At 45.1% G+C, this 22,500-nt stretch overlaps 1 protein-coding gene across 4 annotated transcripts in view; it reads right to left on the reverse strand.

Moving 5' to 3' along the window:
- LOC126981764 (neurobeachin-like) overlaps window positions 1-22,500 on the reverse strand; it is a 237,496-nt gene that overhangs the window by 139,105 nt on the left and 75,891 nt on the right. For 3 of the 4 annotated variants that reach the window (XM_050833291.1, XM_050833289.1, XM_050833288.1), the window contains exon 1: window positions 11,032-13,159. The exons of the other annotated variant lie outside the window; for it this stretch is intronic. In XM_050833291.1, the coding sequence (XP_050689248.1) occupies window positions 11,032-12,321 (1,290 nt within the window). In that variant the 5' untranslated portion in view covers window positions 12,322-13,159. Of the gene's footprint in view, window positions 1-11,031; window positions 13,160-22,500 lie in introns of those variants that run through there. 4 annotated transcript variants of the gene reach the window in all.

Consider the following 22,500-nt stretch of genomic DNA (forward strand, 5'->3'; position numbering starts at 1 on the left):
GTTGACAGGTGTGATAGGGGGAGGTGAGCGGTAGTGCTTGAAAGACACGGAAGAACAAGTCCCATGTCAAACTCCCCGTCAACCAGGTGTAAGGGTAAGGAAGACAGGTGGGTTAATGACTGAACAAGTGCACAGGTGAGGTATGTGAGGAGACGTTGGATTGATTGGTTGACCAGGTGTTCCATTATGGCGGATAAAAGTGAAGGTGGATAAAAGAACGCCACTAACACATTGTGATGGTCAACAGGACAGGTAGGCTAATTATTGACTGGACAGGTGCCCAGGTTAGGTAGGAGAGGTAAGCGAGAATGTTAGAAGTGAGCTTGAAAGATAAAGAAGAAAAGTCTCCATGTAACACTCCCTGCCAACCAGGTGTGAAGGTAGACAAAACAGGGGGGTTAATAACTGGACAGGTGCAAAGGTGAGGAAGGAGGGAACAGGTGTGTTGGAGTGAGATGGGATTAGTTGATTGATTGGTTAGGGAATTCTATTATGGTGGATAAAAATAAAAGTATATAAAAGAACGCCGCTAACCAGCTTTCTGGGTCAACATGACAGATGAACTAAATATTGATTGGACAGGTGCACAGGTCAGGTGGGAGAATGAAGTTGACAAGAAGAAAAAGTCTCAATGTCAAACTCCCCGTCAACCAGGTGAGAAGGAAGATAAGACAGGTGGGTTAATTAGTGATTGGACAGGTGCAAAGGTGAGGTAAGTGGACAGGTATAATGAGGACAGGAAGGACTGAGGTTGGTAGTTAAGATAGAAAATAGACCCATTTGTCAAGCTCCCTGTCAACCATGTATAGGGCTAGGGAAGACAGGTAGGTTGACTAGTGATTGAACTGGTGCACAGGTGAGGTAGGTAAGGGCAGGTGTGGTGGGGAGAGGTGGAAAGTGTTTGACAGATAAATGAAAAGTACCCATGTCAAACTCCCTGTCAATAAGGTGTCCTGGTAAACAAGATAGGCAGGTTAATTAGTGACTGGGCAGGTGAAGTGAATATTGACAGGTGTGATGAGGAGAGAGAGGTAGAATTTGGTAATGTTGATTAAAAAAACACATCCAACTCCATGTCATCCAGGTGCCCGAATAAACAACACAGGTGAGTTAATGGCTGGCAACGCACACAGGTCAGGTAAAGGACAGGTGTGTCTGGGAGAGGTCGTATTGATTTATTGATGGATTGAGGCATTTCATCATGGCGTGAGAGAGGTGAGCGGGAGTGTTTGGTAGGTGAGGTGGATATAAAAACCCGTGAATTAGCCATGAGGGCGCACAAAAAAAAAGGGTTAATAAGTAAATGGACAGGTGCACAGGTCAGGTGGGGAGGTGAGAGGGTTAATTTTGGGAAAAGGTTCGAGGCTGAGGTGTGAGGAAGTAGTTGGCAGATAAAGTAGACCACAAAAATGCATGTCAAGCTCCCTGCCAACCCGATGAGGGAACACGACAGGTGGTTGATGACTGGACAGGTGCACAGTTGAGTTAAAAGGAAAAACGAGGTGGGAGAGAGAGGTCGAGTGGACTGGCTGATGGATAAAGCTGATAAGACTCCATTTTAAACTTCGCTTCAACCAGGTGTAAGGGCACAGGTAGGCGGCGGTTGACTGGTCAGCGTGTCGGTCGCTGGAGTGGTGCAAAGATGATTTCGGGGGGTAGGGGCAGGATGAGCCAAGCTAAATGGCTCCACTATAAAAATTTGCCTGTGCAACTAACGAGCTGGGACCAACCAACGGGCCCCATCAGAAAAGTCTACTGGCGCTATAGGCCGATCGTAAAAAAAAAAGTGTCAATTAATGGGCGGATGCAAAGCCATGGTGGAAGGACAAATGAGGAAGGAGAGCAAGGATGAGGGAAATGGTTGAGATAAAACGAATACGATACAATTTTAAACTTCTCACCAATCAGATGTATTGGACAAACAGGACAGGTGGCAATTAATGGCTGAAAAAGTGTACAGGTGAGGGGGAGAAGACAGGTGAGAAGGGAAGAGATGAATGGGAAAGGCTGGTGGATTAGTGAGGCGGGAATCAAAGTGGGAGACAGGTAGTGGACAGAAGAGGAGGACAGGGAGAGACAGGTGGGTGGATAGATAGGTGGTTAGGTGGGCGGTAAGGGTGGACAAGTGAGAAAGTGGAAAGATGATGAAGTGGATGACTGATGGAGGAATTATATGACAGGTAAAACAAATCAAAACAAGGTGGGTAAGTGGACAGGTAATACGCAGGTGGGTGAGAGGTGGGAGAGTTAGTTAATGGGTACGTGGGTAGGATATAAGAAGAGTGAAAGGTGGAGGAGTTGAGTAGAGGTGGAATGAGTGGAAAACAAGTGAGTAGGTGGACAGGTGAGAGCAGGTGGATGGACAGACAGGTGGAAAAAGAGTGAGGGGTAGGAAAGTTAACTGAAGGTGAATAGAGGAAGGAGGAAAAGAGAAGAAAATGAAGGATGGAGGAAAGGGAGAGGAGGAGGAGGAGAAGAGGATGCGTGGATGGAGGAAGAAGTGGAGGAGATGCAGAGGAAAGTTAAATGAAGGAAGGAGGAGTGGAATATGGAGATGAAGAGTGGAAGAAGGAAGGAGGAGGAGAGGAGGAGAGGAAAAGAAAGGCAGGATGGAGGAAGGAGAAGTGGAGATGCAGAGGAAAGTTAAATGAATGAAGGAGGAGTGGAATATGCAGATGAAGAGTGGAAGAAGGAAGGAGGAGGAGAGGAGGAGAGGAAAACAAAGCCAGGAAGGAGAGGACACGAGGAAGAGGAAGACAGCAAGGTGGAAGGAGTGGAGGTAAGGCATATGAATTGTGAAAGGAGGAAAAAAAAGGAGTGAAGGAGAGGCAGAAGTAAAGTGGAAGGAGGAACAAGAAATGGAGGAGAATGTGTGAAGACTTTTAATCCAACAATCGATCATTTAGTGTCCATATTCACGAGCCTACTCCAGCGCGCAAGAGATAATTACTGGGGCACAGGTAAAGGTAAAGACAGGTAAGTATATGTAATTAGCATGCACGTGAACTGACAGGTGTGGCAAGACTAAAAGACAGCAGGTAATTAGACAGGTGGGTAATTATGAGCAGACAGGTAAACACAGGTGAACATAGCTAATTAATGTACAGGTGAGGGATAGAGAGGACAGGTGCGAGCAATTAGTAGGCGACAGGTGATTAAAAGTGCTAGTTAGTATGAGGGTACGTTCTCTCTCTCTCTCTCTCTCTCTCCTATTTTTCTCTTATTATTATTATTATTATGCTTTTTCTTCTTCATCTCCTCCTCCTCCTCCTCCTCCTCCTCCTCCTCCTTTTTCTCTTCATATTGGATAAAGTTTCAGATATTTATTGATTTTAAACGAGAAGAGAAAAATCTCTCTCTCTCTCAACGGAAATGGTTTATGTGACAGGTAATTAAAGGTGATTACCCATTTAATCAAGGAGCGAGAGAGAGAGAGAGAGAGAGAGAGAGAGAGAGAGAGAGAGAGAGAGAGAGAGAGAGAGAGAGAGAGAGAGAGAGAGAGAGAGAGAGAGAGAGAGAGAGAGAGAGAGAGAGAGAGAGAGAGAGAGAGAGAGAGAAAATCCTGACAGGGACGCAAACAGATAGATAGAACGAAACACAGACAGACAGATAAAGACAAACAGTGGCGGAAAGAGAGAGAGAGAGAGAGAGAGAGAGAGAGAGAGAGAGAGAGAGAGAGAGAGAGAGAGAGAGAGAGAGAGAGAGAGAGAGAGAGAGAGAGAGAGAGAGAGAGAGAGAGAGAGAGAGAGAGAGAGAGAGAGAGAGAGAGAGAGAGATAGAGAGAGAAGGCGCCTTTGAAAGAAAATTAATTATCACCATTGTTTTCAGGTTTTCCTCTCCTTTTCCTAAATTCCAGGAAGACAAGAGCAGGAGGAGGAGGAGAAGGAGGAGGAGGAGGAGGAGGAGAAGGAGGAGGAGGAGGAGGAATCATTGTTGTTACAAAAATACTTTCCGTCTCATATTTTCTTGACATAAAGCTTGTAGAATAAATATATATTACGCTCTCTCTCTCTCTCTCTCTCTCTCTCTAAGGAGGAGAGGAAGTCCTTATTTCTCTCCTTCCTTCCCTCCTTCCTCCTGCTCTTCAATCTTCTTCTCTTAATCCTCCGCCTCCTCCTCCTCCTCCTCCTCTTCCACCTCCGCCTCATCCTTCTCTTTCTCTTCTTCCTTTCTCCTTCCTGTTAAAACGCCTATCCATCTAGCCGCCGCCGCCGCCGCCGCCGCCTCCTCCTCCTCCTCCTCCTCCGTCTTCTACTTCTTTCTCCTCCTCCTCATCCTCCTCCATTATCTCTTCATTATAACACGAAAAGGAGGCAACCGCATCCCATTTTCTCTCAAATTTTAGGGCATGTTTTCTTTTATGCATATTAAGGAGTGACTTAGATGTATTTTCATTCCTCCCCTTGATTTTTTCCCAGCATCCATCAAATTATTCCTCCTCCTCCTCCTCCTCCTCCTCCTCCTCCTCCTCCTCATCATCATCATCATCATCATCATCATCATCATCATCATCATCATCATCATCATCCTCTTTCAGAATCAAGACATTTTCCTCCTCCTCCTCCTCCTCCTCCTCCTCCTCCTCCTCCTCCTCCTCCTCCTCCTTCTCCTCCTCCTTCTCTTGCCCCATTTAAGTATTTTTATGGAGGACTTTGAAAGACGTCATCTGCGTGTGTGTTTGCGTCTGTCTGTCTGTTTGTCTGTCTGTCTGTCTGTCTGTCTGTCTTTCTTTCCATGTCTCCATTTATCGATCATTTTATCTTGCTGTTTATCTGTCTGTCTATCTGTCTGTCTATCCTATTCCTATCCCTTCCCTATCTGTCTTTCTTCCCATCTCTCCCACTGTCTAATTATACATAAAAACAACTAATGTCTTTATCTGGCTGTTTGTCTGTATGTCTGTATGTTTGTATGTCCGCATCACTCACACAATCTATCTACGCTTTTGTTTTTATCTATCTGTGCATTCGTTTTTATCTATCTGTCCCTCTGTCCGTCTGTATCTGTGCGAATGGATACGTCTAAGAGATCGCCTTTATGTGTGTGTGTGTGTGTGTGTGTGTGTGTGTGTGTGTGTGTGTGTGTGAGAGAGAGAGAGAGAGAGAGAGAGAGAGAGAGAGAGAGAGAGAGAGAGAGAGAGAGAGAGAGAGAGAGAGAGAGAGAGAGAGAGAGAGAGAGAGAGAGAGAGAGAGAGATTTACATAGATTTACAGAGAGAGAGAGAGAGAGAGAGAGAGAGAGAGAGAGAGAGAGAGAGAGAGAGAGAGAGAGAGAGAGAGAGAGAGAGAGAGAGAGAGAGAGAGAGAGAGAGAGAGAGAGAGAGAGAGAGATTTACAAAGAGATAGAGAGAGAGAGAGAGGGGAAAATAACAGCCGAAAGAAAACGTAAATACCTATTTGGCAAACCCTCAAACAGAAAACGGAGACAAACAAAAACAAATATTTTCCATCCGCTCTCTCTCTCTCTCTCTCTCAACACTCAAATTTTAAACAGTTTATCTCTGTCTGTCTGTCTACCAAAGTCTCTCTCTCTCTCTCTCTCTCTCTCTCTCTCTCTCTCTCTCTCTCTCTCTCTCTCTCTCTCTCAGGCGCAACAAAGGTGTACACAAAAACCCATGAATGCATTAACGCACACACACACACACACACACACACACACACACACACACACACACACACACACATTTTCATACACACATATATACATATATACATACATACATATTCAAGCGAGGATAAATCTATTTGAAACAGCGAAGAGGAGGAGGAAAGAGAAGGAGGAGGAGAAGGAAAGAGGAGGAGGAGGAGGAGGAGGAGGAGGAGGAGGAGGAGGAGGAGGAGGAGGAGGAGGAGGAGGAGATAGATCCGGAGTGGCGAGGATAAAGAAGAAAATAAAGAACTGAATGAATGAAAGTAGGAGAGAAAGAAAGGAAGGAAGGAAGGGAGGGAGGGAGGGAGGGAGGAAGGAAGGAAGGAAGGAAGGAAGGAAGGAAGGAAGGAAGGAAGGAAGGAATATAAAGAGGAAAGGAACAAAGGAAGGAACAAAGGAGCAAATAAAGAAAGGAAGGAAGGAAGGAAGGAAGGAATATAAAGAGGAAAGGAACAAAGGAAGGAACAAAGGAGCAAATAAAGAAAGGAAGGAAGAGAGAAAACTTATTCTTCAAAATTAATTAAACCGCAACACCTAAGAGAGAGAGAGAGAGAGAGAGAGAGAGAGAGAGAGAGAGAGAGAGAGAGAGAGAGAGAGAGAGAGAGAGAGAGAGAGAGAGAGAGAGAGAGAGAGAGAGAGAGAGTACACAGGTGTGGCAATGTCCAATCAACGAAAACCTAAAAAAAACACACACACACACACACACACACACACATTGCAACATGACACCTTTTGAATTTCGCGCCAGGAAAAAAGGGGAAAAAAGAGAAAGAAAATAAAGAAAGGAGGAAAAAAAGACGTGCGTGCGACAATAGTTCAAAGTTGGTACAATACTCCTTTTATTTTTTTTCTTATTCTTTTCTTTCTTTCTTTCTTTCTTTCTTTCTCGTATATTAAGAGTTTCACGATTGCAATGTCAGAGTGAAATCGGGTGTGAGAGAGAGAGAGAGAGAGAGAGAGAGAGAGAGAGAGAGAGAGAGAGAGAGAGAGAGAGAGAGAGAGAGAGAGAGAGAGAGAGAGAGAGAGAGAGAGAGAACCACCCAAACAAAAAAATGAAAAACTTGGGTTGAGTACCGAGAGGAGGAGGAGGAGGAGGAGGAGGAGGAGGAGGAGGGGGAGGAGGTAGAATAAGCATGAAAGAAAATGAAATGGCAGGGAAAAGGAGAGAAGGAAGAGGATGAAGGGAAGGAAAGTTTGTGGACCAATCAGAAGGCTTCTTTCAAGTTGTCTAACCTCCTCCAATGATTTCCCAAGAGGAGGAGGAGGAGGAGGAGGAGGAGGAAGAGGAGGAAGAGGAGGAAACAAGGCAGCATAAGGGTAACAGAGGGCTTGTCAGCCGATAATGAGGCTGCCTGCTTCAGTAATTCATCAGCTTGTCGTGTTCTTCAGTGAACCACAGAAAAGATGAAAGAACTTACTGCCCGTATGTACGAAAATGTTCACTTCACTCACGACGTAGCATGAAACATCAACTTATTTTAATTGTAAGCGATGGTCGCTTTCGCATTAACTGCTTCTACAGGAAGGTTGTTGTTCCAGCGGTGAATGGCTATTTCCAATGTCTGAATTGCACCGCCTTAGATATTTGTCGTCCTCTATCAAAACCGCGCGTCTCGTTTCTTTTCCAGCGTTAAGAGGTCGAGTCGTTTTTCATTAAAAATCTCAAGGTTGGGTCTGCAACGATGGTATCATTTTTGTAACGCGTCGCTGCACTCTCGAAAAATTCATCGTTCATGTGTGTGTGTGTGTGTGTGTGTGTGTGTACATCGAGATAGACAGATAGATAGATAGATAGATATAGATATACAGATATATAGATAGACAGAGATATACGCATATATTCGGCCCATAGAGCCAGTAGTTTTTGGCTGCGTTATGACCAGCTTGAGACTCCCAGAGAGGGCCCCGCTAAGCCATGATGAAGAATTTGCTGTTTCAGTTCCTTCAAAATCCGCAGACTTGTTCGTGTCGAGTATATCCAGGTACATTTACACATCTTGTTCGCATACTGCCAACTCCGGAGGAGCAGGGCCCTCGGAAACGGACTCCGTGTTCTGGACCGTGAACACAGACGCGAGGTTACTATTCAGGAATCTGGCCACGTATTTACTGGGCCGGATTAGTGACCTGTCTCATGCGTCAAGTGAACAATATTGACTAATACTTTTTTGTACTGATGTATATGAGAAAAAAACTATTATGGGCTGATCTTGTCACCACGCACTAATCTTTTTTTATGGAGAAGTAAGAAGAAAAAAGAAGCAAAACCCGGTATAACCGAGTCATTAAATAAAATAAAGGAAGGAACAAAATTAAGAGGAAAAACAAGTAAAGTAAGTAAGCAGGAGGAAAGGAAGGGAAGGGAAAACCAGAAAGAATAAATAATAAAAGAAGAGAAAAGAGAAAACATCAGAGAGAGAGAGAGAGAGAGAGAGAGAGAGAGAGAGAGAGAGAGAGAGAGAGAGAGAGAGAGAGAGAGAGAGAGAGAGAGAGAGAGAGAGAGAGAGAGAGAGAGAGAGAGAGAGAGAGAGAGAGAGAGAGAGAGAGAGAGAGAGAGAGAGAGAGAGAGAGAGAGAGAGAGAGAGAGAGAGAGAATTTTATTTCAAATATTAAAATTTCGTTATCAAATGAACTCTCTCTCTCTCTCTCTCTCTCTCTCTCTCTCTCTCTCTCTCTCTCTCTCTCTCTCTCTCTGACTCATCTCATCATCTCTGTTTATTCCTTTACCTTTGTCGTTCTCTCAGCTCCCTCCAATACTCCTCCTCCTCCTCCTCCTCCTCCTCCTCCTCCTCCTCCTCCTCCTCCTCCTCCTCCTCCTCCTCTTCCTCTGATAGCTTATCGGCCAGCAATATTCTAAGCCACTAAAGGTTCCATCATTGAGGAAGAGCAGCGAGGGAGGAGAGGAGAGAAGAGGAGGTGGAGGAGGAGAAGGTGGAGGAGGAATAGGTGGAGTAAGAGGAGGAGGAGGTTGAAGGGGAGAAGGAAGTGGACGAGGAGGAGGAGGAGGAGGAGGAGGAGGAGGAGGATGAGGAGGAGGAGGAGAATGAGGAGGAGGAGGCAGTGTAGCGATGGATGAGGTAGGACAAGCTCTGAATGGGATCGACAGGAGGAGGAGGAGGAGGAATAGGAGGAGGAGGAGGAGGAGGAGGAGGAGGAGGAGGAGGAGGAGGAGGAGGAGGAGGAGGAGGAATAGGAGGAGGAGGGGGAATAGGAGGAGGGGGAATAGGAGGAGGAGGAGGAGGAGGAATAGGAGGAGGAGGTATCGTATTAGTATTCTCTCAAATTTTAGGTTGCCTTTAATGTATTTTCCTCCTCCTCCTCCTCCTCCTCTTCCTCCTCCTACTCCATGTCCTTCATCGAATTACTGGAGAGAGTGCAGCGACGCGCCCCGAAAATGCTAAATAATCGTTGAAGCCAAACCGTACGAGGGGCGGCTCCAGCTGTCAACGCCGGCAAGGACTACAGTGCAGGGACCCGATACACGTTTTCCAATGCCTAAGCAATGCGACGGAGATAAGCACTGGGGCCACGCGCAGTGATTAGCGGCTTTTTTGTGTGTGTGTTTGTTTGTTTGTTTGTTTTTTGCCCTTGAGCTGCTACTTTTGCTGTAAATAAAATAAATAAATAAAATAAAATAAAACGTCTATCCCTCCAAGTGTTTTCCAGCTGCAAATTATCCCGAGAAATAGAAAATGGTCAAACAACAACCAAAACAAAACAAACACAAACAAAATGTCAACAAACGGTCAAATAGTCAAATAATAGTCAAGGTGCAGTTTTTTTATTTATTTTTATTCTCAAACTGACTCATCCGATACTGCAACAACCTTCCCGCAAATTCGTTAGTGCAGAAACAATCAACTCCTTTAGCAAACCCATTCACTGTTACTTTTTGTTATGTAGGGAGTGAATAGAATGTTATTGTCCGTACGATAGAGCAAGTGACAGACTGATCCGCCACTGAAACAACCTTCCTGTAATGTATAGTTAGTGCGGAAAGACCAACTTACTTAGCAATCCGACTCACCGTTACTTTGTTATGAACTGAGTGACTAGTATGTTATTGTCCGCACGTAGAGCAAGTGACAGAGTGATCCGCCACTGAAACAACCTTCCTGTAAAGTACAGTTAATAGGGAAACGATCAACTTTAAGCCACCCATTCACCGTTACTTTGTTATGTATGGAGTGAATAGAATGTAACTGTCCGTACGTAGAGCAAGTGCCTTACACTAGTCCGACCCTGAAACAACCTTCCTGCAGATGAAAATTAGTGCGGAACGATCAACCTCTTTAATGGACCCGTTCACCGTTATATCGTTAAGTGACGAGTGAATTGAACGTTAGTATGCGTGCGTAGACCAAATACCTTTCTGTTCATGTTCCGCAGATCACCGAATAACATGTGAAACAGAATATATCGTCACTAAAGCGGGCATGTTCTCTTATTTCCTGTCCTTTACTATGGAAGAGGAAGGGAAGGAGGAACTGGGAAGGAGGGAAGGAAGGAAGGAGAGTAGGAAGAAGGTTAGAATGAAGAAGTTGGAAGGAGGAGGAAGGGAGGATTAGGAAGAAGAGGTAAATGGGGGAGAGAGGAGAATAGACGGCAGAGAGTGAGAGTAAAAGTGTAGGAGAGGGGGAAGGAAGGAGGGAAGGAAGGAAGGGAGGGGAAGGAGGAAAAGGAGGCATAAGAGGAGGAGGAGGAGGGAGGGCGGAGGAAGTGGAGCAAAAGCAGGTTATGTTTTGGCAGCTGCTGAAAATTAGGATATTGCAGGAGGAGGAGGAGGAGGAGGAGGAGGAGGAAGAAGAGGAGGAAGAGAAAGTGGGAGGGAAAATGAGCGGGTAAGGGAAACAGGATTATATATATTGCTCTCTCTCTCTCTCTCACATTGCTTACCCACCAGGTGTTTCAAATGCTCTCACTTACCTGTGGAGAAAAAGAACACGTGTTAGTAATAATAATAATAATAATAATAATAATAATAATAATAATAATAGTTGTAGTAGTAGTAGTAGTAGGTTACTTAATTAGTATGTCGGTATTAATTACTTTAGTATATCATTAAGCATATTAGTTGAGAGAGAGAGAGAGAGAGAGAGAGAGAGAGAGAGAGAGAGAGAGAGAGAGAGAGAGAGAGAGAGAGAGAGAGAGAGAGAGAAAGGGCCAACCAGAAACAACAATAGCAGAGAGGCTATGAACACACAAACAAACAAACGTACGCAAACAGACCTTATGATAACACACACACACACACACACACACACACACACACACACACACACACACACACACACATCGGTTCTCCCCTTTCCACACACACCCACACTCACCCCCCCCACACACACATACACACAAACACCAATACCAAAGAGAAGAGGCGTACACTGAATGCTTTGAGGAACACCAAACACTGGATGATCCCTTCCATTGTGTCCCCGGCGAGATTGAACGAGCCACACAGATTCTTCACCCGGCCATTCAGCTCCCCATCACTCCCCTCCCCGTCAAACTGCGTGGGGAGGGAGTGGGGGGAGGCGTGTGAGGGGGGTGACATCCGCGAGAGCTTGGGGCGGATGGAGATGTGATTCCCTGAAGGTCTTGATCGGATTCTACTCGGCCGCTGGATTTCCTCCCCCACCGCGACCCCCACACCTGTCCCGCTCATGTTCAGGTGCAGGGGTAGTGTCCCGCGGCCGACCCCCACCAGTACCTGCGCCGCCGTCTGTATCCTCGCGTTGCTGTACCGGGCGGTGTCTGTGCTGGTGGTGCTGGTGCTGGTGGTCTGGTTGAAGGTGTGGTTGAGCGTCCCGTTTTGCTGGAAGAACGTGGTGATGAAGTTGGTATGTTGGTTGAGTTGGTCCTGCTGTGCTTGCGTTTTCTCTTCGTGTTTCCCGTTTTCCTCGCGTGAGTTTGTTGTTGTTGGTGTTGTTGTGGTTCCTGTTGTTGTTGTTGTGCTGTTTAGTCTGTTCACGCAAGCTTCGTTATCCGGACATGCATTCTGTTTATCCGGATGTACTAGTCTCGTTTGCGCCTTATCCGAACAGACCACCCCGTTACCCGGACACACCTTCGCGTTATCCGGTTCCGTTATCCGCGAATTGGCACTCGTCTTACGCGAACACGGATCACTCACACGCGAACATGTATCCGGCTTACGCGACTCCGACTCCGAGATACGCGAATTGGTCTCCGACATACGCGAATTTAACCCCGAGTTACGCGAATCACCGTCTTGCGCTTCAAACTTCCTCGCTCTCTCGTCACCCCCACCCCCTCCCCCCCGCCCATGTCCCAGCGCCCCCCCAGCTAAGGAGGAGAGGGAGGAGCAGAGGGAGGAGTGGTCGAGGGAGCGCTCCACCCCTCCATGCCCCCCACACCACGCTGGAGGGACTTGCGGAGGGGGATGAGGGAGGTAGGGGGGGTTGGAAGGGGTCGCCTCCCCCCTCATACCCGTCCCTCTGGCCCTGACGGGAGAGGAGGAGGAAGAGGTGGAGGTGGAGGAGGAGGACGAGGAGGTGGAGTTTGAGGAGGAGGAGAGGAAGAATGCGCTTGTTGGAGGGAGATGTGGGTGGGAGGAGGAGGAATTGAGGGAGATGAGTGTCTTCTTCGAGGGGCGGGGAGGAGGGGGGGCCTGGAGGAGGGGGGAGGGGGGTGCCTGGCTCCACACCTCCATACACACGCACACACGTACACGGGTTTACATGGTGTGTGCGTATGGCCGCCACCCGCTGTGTACGTGTGTGTCTACTTTGGCAATATATTTTTCCTTAATATTTTTTTCTTGTATTTTTCCGAACCTTCTTGTTATGTATTTTGACACATTGAAACTTTCTATATTTTTTTATTACCTAATTTGGCACCAATATATTACCTTTTGGGGATATTTTAATTTTCTCTAATACATTTCCTCCATTTCTAAATCACTATTTTATGTATTTTGGCACATTTTTTTCTAATCGATAACTTTCCAATTTACTTCAATTTACCTTTTCCTTGTGTCGCTTATCCAGGTGTTTTTATTTTTCAAGCATGCAACACAACAAAACACAAATACTACTCTGTTTTTCAATTAATATATCTTCATCAATGACATTTTTTCAACTCTTCACTTCCTTCTCAACTGATGTGCTTCTTCAAAACTTTCACCTATCTCGGCATAATATTTTTTTCTTTATTTTTAATTTCCTCAAACTGCCGAGCACTTTCACAACTTTCCTCTTCCCACAAACTCGTCGTTCATTGATTTTCCAACGAACGTGCACTCATTCAATTTTCAGGAAGAGCTACAAAAAGACAAACATTCTTTTCTTTCCTTATTATGAAAACAATTTACAGCACATTCCGATTCATAATTATTCCGTATTTATAATTCAACGAAATACAAAATTAACTAGGCATTTTTTCCTCGCTCTGCTTTACAACGAGGTTTTTCTTTATATACTTTTGATTGAGTCGATGGCAATTTTGTTTCTAGAATTTCCGTAAATTTTCCACACGCGCCTAAAATAAGTGAAAAAGGGTTAGATTAATACGTAGACTTTTTCATCGCTGTCATTAACTTTCACGGCAAACTTGTATATTTCTTTCGTAGCCTTTAAGTTAACAGCCACCATCACAAACACCACACCCACCACCACCACCACTATATATAACCACCACAACCAGTAAAAAGTTCAATAGCAATAATACGAAGGAAAAAATAGTAGTAGTAGTAGTAGAAATAGTAATGGTAGTATTAGTAGTAGTAGTAGTAATATAGTAGTAGTAGTAGTAGTAGTAGTAGTAGTAGTAGTAGTAGTAGTAGTAGTAGTAGTAGTAGTAGTAGTAGTAGTAGTAGTAGTAGTAGTAGCAATGAGAATAAATCGATTAACAGCTATAATAGATTGAATAGACGAGTGGGCTGTGACCATATAAACACCTTGATAATAATAATGATAAAAAAACAATAATGATAATAATAACAATTAGCTGAACGTCAGGTGAATGAAGTCAATTACTAAGCGAATCAAACCCAATTAAAGCGACGCTAATTACCTCCACACCATAAAAATTAGTTGTTACCAGAGTGGGGGGGGAGGGGTAAGGAGGGGGGGAGGGGGCACGTGAGGGGGATATGGAGGTGTGTGTGTGTGTGTGTGTGTGTGTGTGTGTGTGTGTGTGTGTGTGTGTGTGTGTAAGCGCGCCCGTTTGTTTGTTTGTGTGTCAGGCTATTTGTCTACCTCGATGTAAGCCAGCCTCTCTCTCTCTCTCTCAATAGATGCCATATGTTGCTTGCAATCATAATATTCAATGAGAGAGAGAGAGAGAGAGAGAGAGAGAGAGAGAGAGAGAGAGAGAGAGAGAGAGAGAGAGAGAGAGAGAGAGAGAGAGAGAGAGAGAGAGAGAGAGAGAGAGAGAGAGAGAGAGAGAGAGAGAGAGAGAGAGAGAGAGAGAGAGAGAGAGAGAGAGAGAGAGAGAGAGAGAGAGAGAGAGGTACGTATAAGCGAATTTGATACAAGTTTTGCAAACCAATTTGTTGCCTAAGTTTACTAAATATGAAGCAAGAGGAGGAGGAGGAGGAGGAGGAGGAGGAGGACTAGGGAAGAGGAAGAGGAGGCCACAGAATCAATTATAATGAATATGAATGTTAAATTTCCTAACATTCCTCCTCCTCCTCCTCCTCTTCCTCCTCCTCCTCCTCCTTTTCCATTTTCATCCCTAATCCTCTTCAACAGATTGCCACGTCGGAAGGAAGAATGTGTGTGTGTGTGTGTGTGTGTGTGTGTGTGTGTGTGTGTGTGTGTGTGTGTGTGTGTGTTGCATCGCTAACTTCCAATCTTCGCTATCGCTTCCCTCATCAGTTTCTCTCTCTCTTGTTGTTGTTGTTGTTTTCCCATCTTTCCTTTCTTCCTTCCTTAATCTCCTCCTCTTCCTCCTCCATTTCCTCCTATTCCTCCTCCTCCTCCTCCTCATTCTTCTCATCTTACTGCGCTCTCTATCTTCCTCTTCCTACTCTATCTCTTTCTTCTCCCATTGGAAAGCAAGAGGAGGAGGAGGAGGAGGAGGAGGAGGAGGAGGAGGAGGAGGAAGAGGAGTTGATAGTGGTGATGGTGGTGCAGGGACAGAAAGCAAATGGAAAAAAGTTAGAGGAGGAGGAGGAGGGGGAGGAGGAGGAGGAGGAGGAGGAGAAGGAGGAGGAGGAGGAGGAGGAGGAGGAGGAAGAGCAAGAAAGCTTTCACGTGATTGGAGGGAAAAACAGCAAAACTTGTGCTGATTGGCTGACGGAAACAAACACACACACACACACACACACACACACACACACACACACACACACACACAAATAATAGTATCAATATGAAACTACAAATTCGCTCTTTAAAGATTAATGAGAGAGAGAGAGAGAGAGAGAGAGAGAGAGAGAGAGAGAGAGAGAGAGAGAGAGAGAGAGAGAGAGAGAGAGAGAGAGAGAGAGAGAGAGAGAGAGTGAGAGAGAAAATCAATCACCCATATAATAACTTCGGCCCAAACCCTCCCGGCCAAACGTACACACACACACACACACACACACACACACACACACACACACACACACACACACACATCCTGATCCATCTTATGCAATAACAAAAAATATAAAGATCAGCCTACGAGAGAGAGAGAGAGAGAGAGAGAGAGAGAGAGAGAGAGAGAGAGAGAGAGAGAGAGAGAGAGAGAGAGAGAGAGAGAGAGAGAGAGAGAGAGAGAGAGAGAGAGAGAGAGGGAGGAAGGAAGGAAGGAAGGGAAAGGAGAAGGGAAAGAAAGGAAAGAGGGAAAGAGGAAAGGAGGGAAGGAGGGAAGGGAAAAAAATGGAGGTAGAAATGGGAAGTGTTTATAGAGGGTCTCTCTCTCTCTCTCTCTCTCTCTCTCTCTCTCTCTCTCTCTTCACCCACAAACTAATCAAGATGGCTTCTCCGAGACGGGAGGGAGGGAGAGGGGAGGGAGGAGGGGAGGAAAGGAAGGAGAGAAGGGAGGGAAGGAGGAAGGGAGGGAGGGAGGGAAGAGGAGAAGAGGAGGAAACTAAAAAACTGCATGGGAGGGAGATGGAATACGAAGAGGAGGAGGAGGAGGAGGACCAGGAGGAGGAGGTGGAGGAGGAGGAGGAGGAGGAGAAACAGAATGACGGGAAGAGTGAGAAGGAGGAAAAAGGGGAAAAAAGAGGAGAGGAGGGAGAAAGAGGAGGAGAAGGAGAAAGAATAAGAGGAAAAGAAAAATGAGAAAAGAAAGCAATGATAAAAATAAAAATAACGAAGAAGAAATATGGAGAAAATGACGAGAAAGAATATAGACGAAATAGCGAAAGAAGATAATAATGGAAAAAATCAAAGAGAGGAAAAATAAATAAATAAAAAGGAGAAAGAATAACACACAAAGAGATATTAGTGGGAAGAAATAGAAAGAAGAAAGAGAATGAAAGAAAAAAGTTTAAAAAAAAGTGAAGGGAGAAAAGGAAATTAAAAGTAGATGATAGAAAAAAATAAGGAAAAGGTGAGAAAATTCAGATAGATAGATATATAGAAAAATAAAGACATAGGCAGATAGATAGATAGATAGATAAATAGATAGATAAATAGATAGATGGGTAGACATAGATTAATAGATAGATACGATATAGAAAAAAGACTTTGGTAGATAGATATAAAAAGTAGATAAATGGATATAAATAAGAATAAATAGATAAATATACATGAAAAATTGTTTCCTATCTCAATTCCACTCCTCCCTGGATAGCCATGTGGAGGTATCTCTCTCTCTCTCTCTCTCTCCTATCATTTCTCCACTTTTCCCCTGCATTTTTCCCTCTTCCTCCTCCTCCTCCTCCTCCTCCTCCCACAGTCATACTCTGCCTACCTCCTTCCTTTTTTCTCCTCCTCCTCCTCCTCCTCTTCCTGCATCTCTCCCTAACTCCATTCTTCCCCCCTCCTCTTCCTCCTCCTCGAAATCTCTCGTGGGTCTGAATTTTTCATCACTTGTGGCAGATCGAGAGAGAGAGAGAGAGAGAGAGAGAGAGAGAGAGAGAGAGAGAGAGAGAGAGAGAGAGAGAGAGAGAGAGAGAGAGAGAGAGAGAGAGAGAGAGAGAGAGAGAGAGAGAGAGAGAGAGAGAGAGGAAAAATAAGTGGAAATGGTGGAGAGGATACACATAAGAGGAATAAATGAAGATAAAAGAATGAAGATAGGAAGGAGAGAAAGGAAGGAAGATAGGAGAGAGAGAAGGAAGGAGAAGAGGGAGGGAGAGAAGGAAAAATCTAGAAGTAAACCTGAGGAAAATAAAAATGTGAATAATATATGAGAGAGAGAGAGAGAGAGAGAGAGAGAGAGAGAGAGAGAGAGAGAGAGAGAGAGAGAGAGAGAGAGAGAGAGAGAGAGAGAGAGAGAGAGAGAGAGAGAGAGAGAGATTAAGCGCACATATATAAAAAAAAGATAAAAAATACAAAATAGCCCAAATAGAGAAGTGCCTCATAGACGTGCAAAAGGAAAACGCGATGATACCCGAAATAAACCTCAAAGAAAACGAGAAGCCAATTATAATCAGCTTCCTATTCAGAGTGTGTGTGTGTGTGTGTGTGTGTGTCGTTATGAGGAAATGCAACACTCGTAAACACACACACACACACACACACACACACACACACACACACACACACACACACACACACATGCACACACAAGTTTGCAGATTCTCTGGTGTGGAAGACGACAAGATGGAATGGAAAGAGAAGCAGAAGGAGGAGGAGGAGGAGGAGGAGGAGGAGGAGGAGGAGGAAGGAGGAGGAGGAGGAGGGCCTAAGTGACAAGGAGGAAGGAGGAGGGAAAAAGGAGGTGACGCATAACAGGCAGGAGGGGAGTGAAGAAGAGGAAGAAGAGGAGGAAGAGGAGGAGGATGGTGTGGAGGAGGAAGAGAAGGAAGAGTGGAAACATGAAGAGCAGGCGACAGAAAGCCAGTTTCCTTGCCTCGAGGCTGTCCGTTTAGAGACATTCAGTTCGTTAGGCGCGTGAAGGGCATTCGATTCAGAACAAACCACTTGCTGAACGTAGGCACGGAACGCTCATTGCACTCCTGACGTCAAAATATAATGGTCAGTACTTTCAATAAATCCTAACAATGTCTGTACTTTCTTTCGGCCACCTCTTTTGATTCTTTGTTGGGAGCAGCGAGTAGCGGGCTTTTTTTTATTATTGTTTCCTTTTTTTGTGCCCTTGAGCTGTCTCCTTTGTTGACAAAAAAAAACTCCATCGCACCGGCTGAGCTATATGACGGTTATTAGTGTGTATATGGTTAGTTTGGGGCCCATAAACCTTGAAGTGATCTGTTACTGGATTTATTCAGGGATTTGTAGGCGGATTAAAGCCCCCACAGTCGTCTCTTTTCCAACGTATATAGTAAGGTTGAGTTGCTGGAGTCTTTTCACAGCGCAGTGCCCTCAACGCTGCTAGCATCTTCGTAGAGCGTCGCTGCCCCCTCTCGCCAGCAACTTGATGACGTGCCAGTAATCACAGCGTATTCCAGGTGAGGTCTTATTTAAAAGTTATAGAAAGAAATAATTTATCTCGGCGTCTCACATTCGAAGTTCCTCGCTATGAACTCAAGAATAGTATCAAATCTTTAGCAGGCGGGCAGTGTTTGTGTTTCAGGACACTACTGATGGTGACCCCAATATCCGATTCCTCCAGACCAGAGCAACCTGCAGAAGCTTCCCACGTAGGCTGTGTGTGTCTTTACTAATTCAGGGCCAAATGTGGTCGGCTGCACTTGTCAAGGCTGAAGAACATTTGCCACATTTTCACCCGCTGAATAATACGGTCAGGGAATGTTGGATGTTTTTGAAATCACCGCCGCGAGGGACGTTCCATCCGCTTTGGTGTCATAAAAAAAAATTACGATATAGAGGATTGTAGTTCTGTTACTAAACGTTAATGTATATGATAAACCGAATGTACTACTCCATCGCTGAGAGGAATGATGATGATGATGATAATGATGATGACGATGAGGAGGAGGAGCAAGTGGAGGACAAAACAAACAAAACAACAAACAAAACAAACAAAACAAAAAGAAAACAAAAAAATGTGAGAAAAATTAATATATCCCATACTTATTCGTTCATTCTCTCTCTCTCTCTTCAAAGCAGGAAATTGCAATGTTTTCAGCGATACACAAACAGACATTGAGCTAATTTACATGAGAGAGAGAGAGAGAGAGAGAGAGAGAGAGAGAGAGAGAGAGAGAGAGAGAGAGAGAGAGAGAGAGAGAGAGAGAGAGAGAGAGAGAGAGAGAGAGAGAGAGAGAGAGAGAGAGAGAGAAGGGGGTCAGGCTGGGCCGTTTCCAAGATAAATGGAAAAAGTTGTTTCACTAAGAAGAAAGATTTTTACCTCTTATTGTTGTGTTATCCTCCTCCTCCTCCTCCTCCTCCTCCTCCTCCTCCTCCTCCTCCTCCTCATCTTTCCATTTATACGAATTTTCTTAGTCTTCTTCGCCTCGAGTTTCACCTGCCTTGACTTATAAATTTACGCCCCCCCACCTCTCTCTCTCTCTCTCTCTCTCTCTCTCTCTTCTGGAATGAACAATGGCGTATAATAAGCATTTTCTTCCTTCCTTCCTTCCTTCCTTCCTTCCTCCTCCTTCCTCCTCCTCCTAATCCCAGAAGATAAACAAACCGTAGTAATTCGCGTTTGTTGTTTGTTTCTTTGTTTGTTTGTTTGTATTGATTTGCTGCAGCGGATGAAGAAGAGAAACAGGAAGAGGAGGAGGAGGAGGAGGAGGAGGAGGAGGAGGAGGAGGAGGAGGAGGAGGAGGAGGAGGAGAAGGCAATGCGGAAAGGGTTGCATATTAATGAGAACGTGGAATGGATGAACAGAATGAAGAGGAGGAGGAGGAGGAGGAGGAGGAGGAGGAGGAGGAGGAGGAGGAGGAGGAGGAGGAGGAGGTGATGGTGATGACATGGGATTTCATACAGAATTCCTGATATGAGAGAGAGAGAGAGAGAGAGAGAGAGAGAGAGAGAGAGAGAGAGAGAGAGAGAGAGAGAGAGAGAGAGAGAGAGAGAGAGAGAGAGAGAGAGAGAGAGAGAGAGAGAGAGAGAGAGAGAGAGAGAGAGAGAGAGAGAGAGAGAGAGAGAGAGAGAGAGAGAGACAGGATGAAAGAAAATATTGAAGAAAAAAACAACAAAGAAATAAATGGATGAGAGAGAGAGAGAGAGAGAGAGAGAGAGAGAGAGAGAGAGAGAGAGAGAGAGAGAGAGAGAGAGAGAGAGAGAGAGAGAGAGAGAGAGAGAGAGAGAGAGAGAGAGAGAGAGAGAGAGAAATGGGAAATATATCACAAGTCAAACGGTCAGACAGAGAGACAGACAGTGAGAGAGAGAGAGAGAGAGAGAGAGAGAGAGAGAGAGAGAGAGAGAGAGAGAGAGAGAGAGAGAGAGAGAGAGAGAGAGAGAGAGAGAGAGAGAGAGAGAGAGAGAGAGAGAGAGAGAGAGAGAGAGAGAGAGAGAGAGAGAGAGAACATCACAGAACTTTATCACCAAGTCTCATCTCCATGTTATTGAGAATCCTCCTCCTCCTCCTCCGCCTATGCCGCTTCCTTCTTCTCTTATTCCTCCTCGTCCTTCAATTTCTCGATCAGTTTCCCCTCCTCCTCCTCCTCCTCCTCCTCCTCCTCCTCCTCCTCCTCCGGTATGCGGGTGAAGTGTTTTCACCTCAGGGAACTAGACGTCCCTGCCCTGCATAGTCTCAGGTCACCCTTGGACAAGGTGTAATACCTGATGTGTCTCCCGTGCCAAGGTCACGGTGAAGCCTCTGGGCAGCAGCAGTGGTGGATTGGACTGCAGGCAGAGGATCTCTTTATGAGACAATGGCTGGAGTTCCAGGATCCTAGTCAGCTGGACCGTGCCTAATTATTTAGGCCTGCGTTGCGAGTGTGGCGACCTCTACACTAAAAAGCCTCCCTGGGAACCAGTTGTCGGTGTGAGCTCCCCGTCCCTCCCCTCTAACGACGGTACTCCCATCCCTATTCTGCATAACAGCTGGTTCTTGTTTTTTTTCTCCTGAAAGAGATGTCTTATGAGGTTGTACCTCCTGGCTTTAGGTGGAGTTTCTAAGGGTTTTTCTTATACGCAAGGAATATTTCAGCCTTTTGGTCTCTCAGGAAGGACGTCTGATACTCTCTAGAGTTGGTGGAGAACACCTGGTGACCTGGCCAGGCCTCGAAAGGGTCGGGGAGTTCTGTTAGACGATTCGGAAAGTGGGAACGAATTGCTGGTTCCTCTCCTCCCTTGCCATCTCTGCTCTGGGTGACTACGCCGGCCCCGTTTTATGGGACAAAACTTCGAGGACAATAGCTGAAAAGCGCCGGTTTGTGAAAGTCTCTGTCGTGACCGAGGCTCAGGACAAGCGATCGGTCTTTGAGGCGTTTTCAAGACCCTGTGGGAGCGAACTCCCAGTGTTGGAGGCATCTAACACAGCAGTATCTAATTTCCATGCACATTCTTTATCCAATTCAATATATGGTCACACTTTAAGTAATTTCGAGAGCGCTTTATATTATATTTCCCCAAATTGTGAGCCTGCATCAGTTTCTTACAATGCCTTCGACGCTCCGTAAGTGTGACGTCTGTCCCGGACGATTTGCTGCTCAGTACTTCCAGCTGAGTAGAACTTGTCGCCTCTGTGTTCAAAGATTAAGACTTACAAGTCTTAATCTTTGAATGGCCAACAACTTTCTGCAGTAAGTAAAGAAAAAGATCTTGGAATCACTATATCAAGCAATTTAAAGCCCGGTCAGCATTGTTCAGAAATAGTTAAAACCGCAAACAAATTGGTCGGCTTCATCAGACGAGTCTTTAATAATAAATCAGAAAAAGTAATATTAAAACTGTAAAATTCGCTGGTTCGACCCCATCTAGAGTACTGTGTGCAGTTTTGGTCTCTCTACTACAGAAAAGAGGTAGAAAAGTTAGAACGGGTTCAACGGAGAATAACAAAAATGATTCCTAGGATGAGAAATTTATCCTCCGCCTCCGCCTCCTCCTCCTCCTTGAACCACAACTATTACTACTACTACTCTCCTCCTCTTCCTTCTCCTCGTAGCCTACTCTACTCCTCCTCTTCTTCCTCCTCTTACGACCACACATGAGGTGAGAAGTTATACAGAAATGTGGAGGAGGAGGTGGAGGTGGAGGTGGAAGAGGAGGAGGAGGAGGAAGATGACAGCATCTAAACAAGTGCGCAAACACACACACACACACACACACACACACACACACACACACACACACACACACACACACACACACACACACACACACAGACAGAAGAACACACACACACACACACACACACACACACACACACACACACACACACACACACACACACAACGAACACACACACGAGTAAAGAGAAAAAGAAGTGAGGAAAGAAGGAACAAAGGAGAGGAATGGGGGAGGAGGAGGAGGAGGAGGAGGAGGGAAAATCAGACGAAGCAAGAGAAGAAAGGAATGGCAGAAGTATTGGAGCAAGTAATGGAGAGAAAACGAAGAAGATTGTGGAAAAACTAAGAAAAACAAAATAGAACAAAGGAGGAGGAAAAAACAGTAGATAAGGAGGAAAACGAAGAAAATGTGTATGAAAGAGGAAAATGAGAAGAGGAAAAGAAAGAAAATGTGTAGGAGAGGAAAATGAGTAGAGAAAATGATAGAAAATATGCATAAAAGAGGAAAATGGAGAGGAAAAGATATAAAATGTGTATAAAAAGGAAAAGGAGAAGAGGAAAAGTAAGAAAATGTTTAAAAAAGGAAATAAGAGGAGAGGAAAAAGAAGAAAATATGTAAAGTAAAAGAAA

Source organism: Eriocheir sinensis, chromosome 49, assembly GCF_024679095.1.
Source record: "Eriocheir sinensis breed Jianghai 21 chromosome 49, ASM2467909v1, whole genome shotgun sequence".
In the NCBI taxonomy this organism is placed as follows: Eukaryota; Metazoa; Arthropoda; class Malacostraca; order Decapoda; family Varunidae; genus Eriocheir; species Eriocheir sinensis.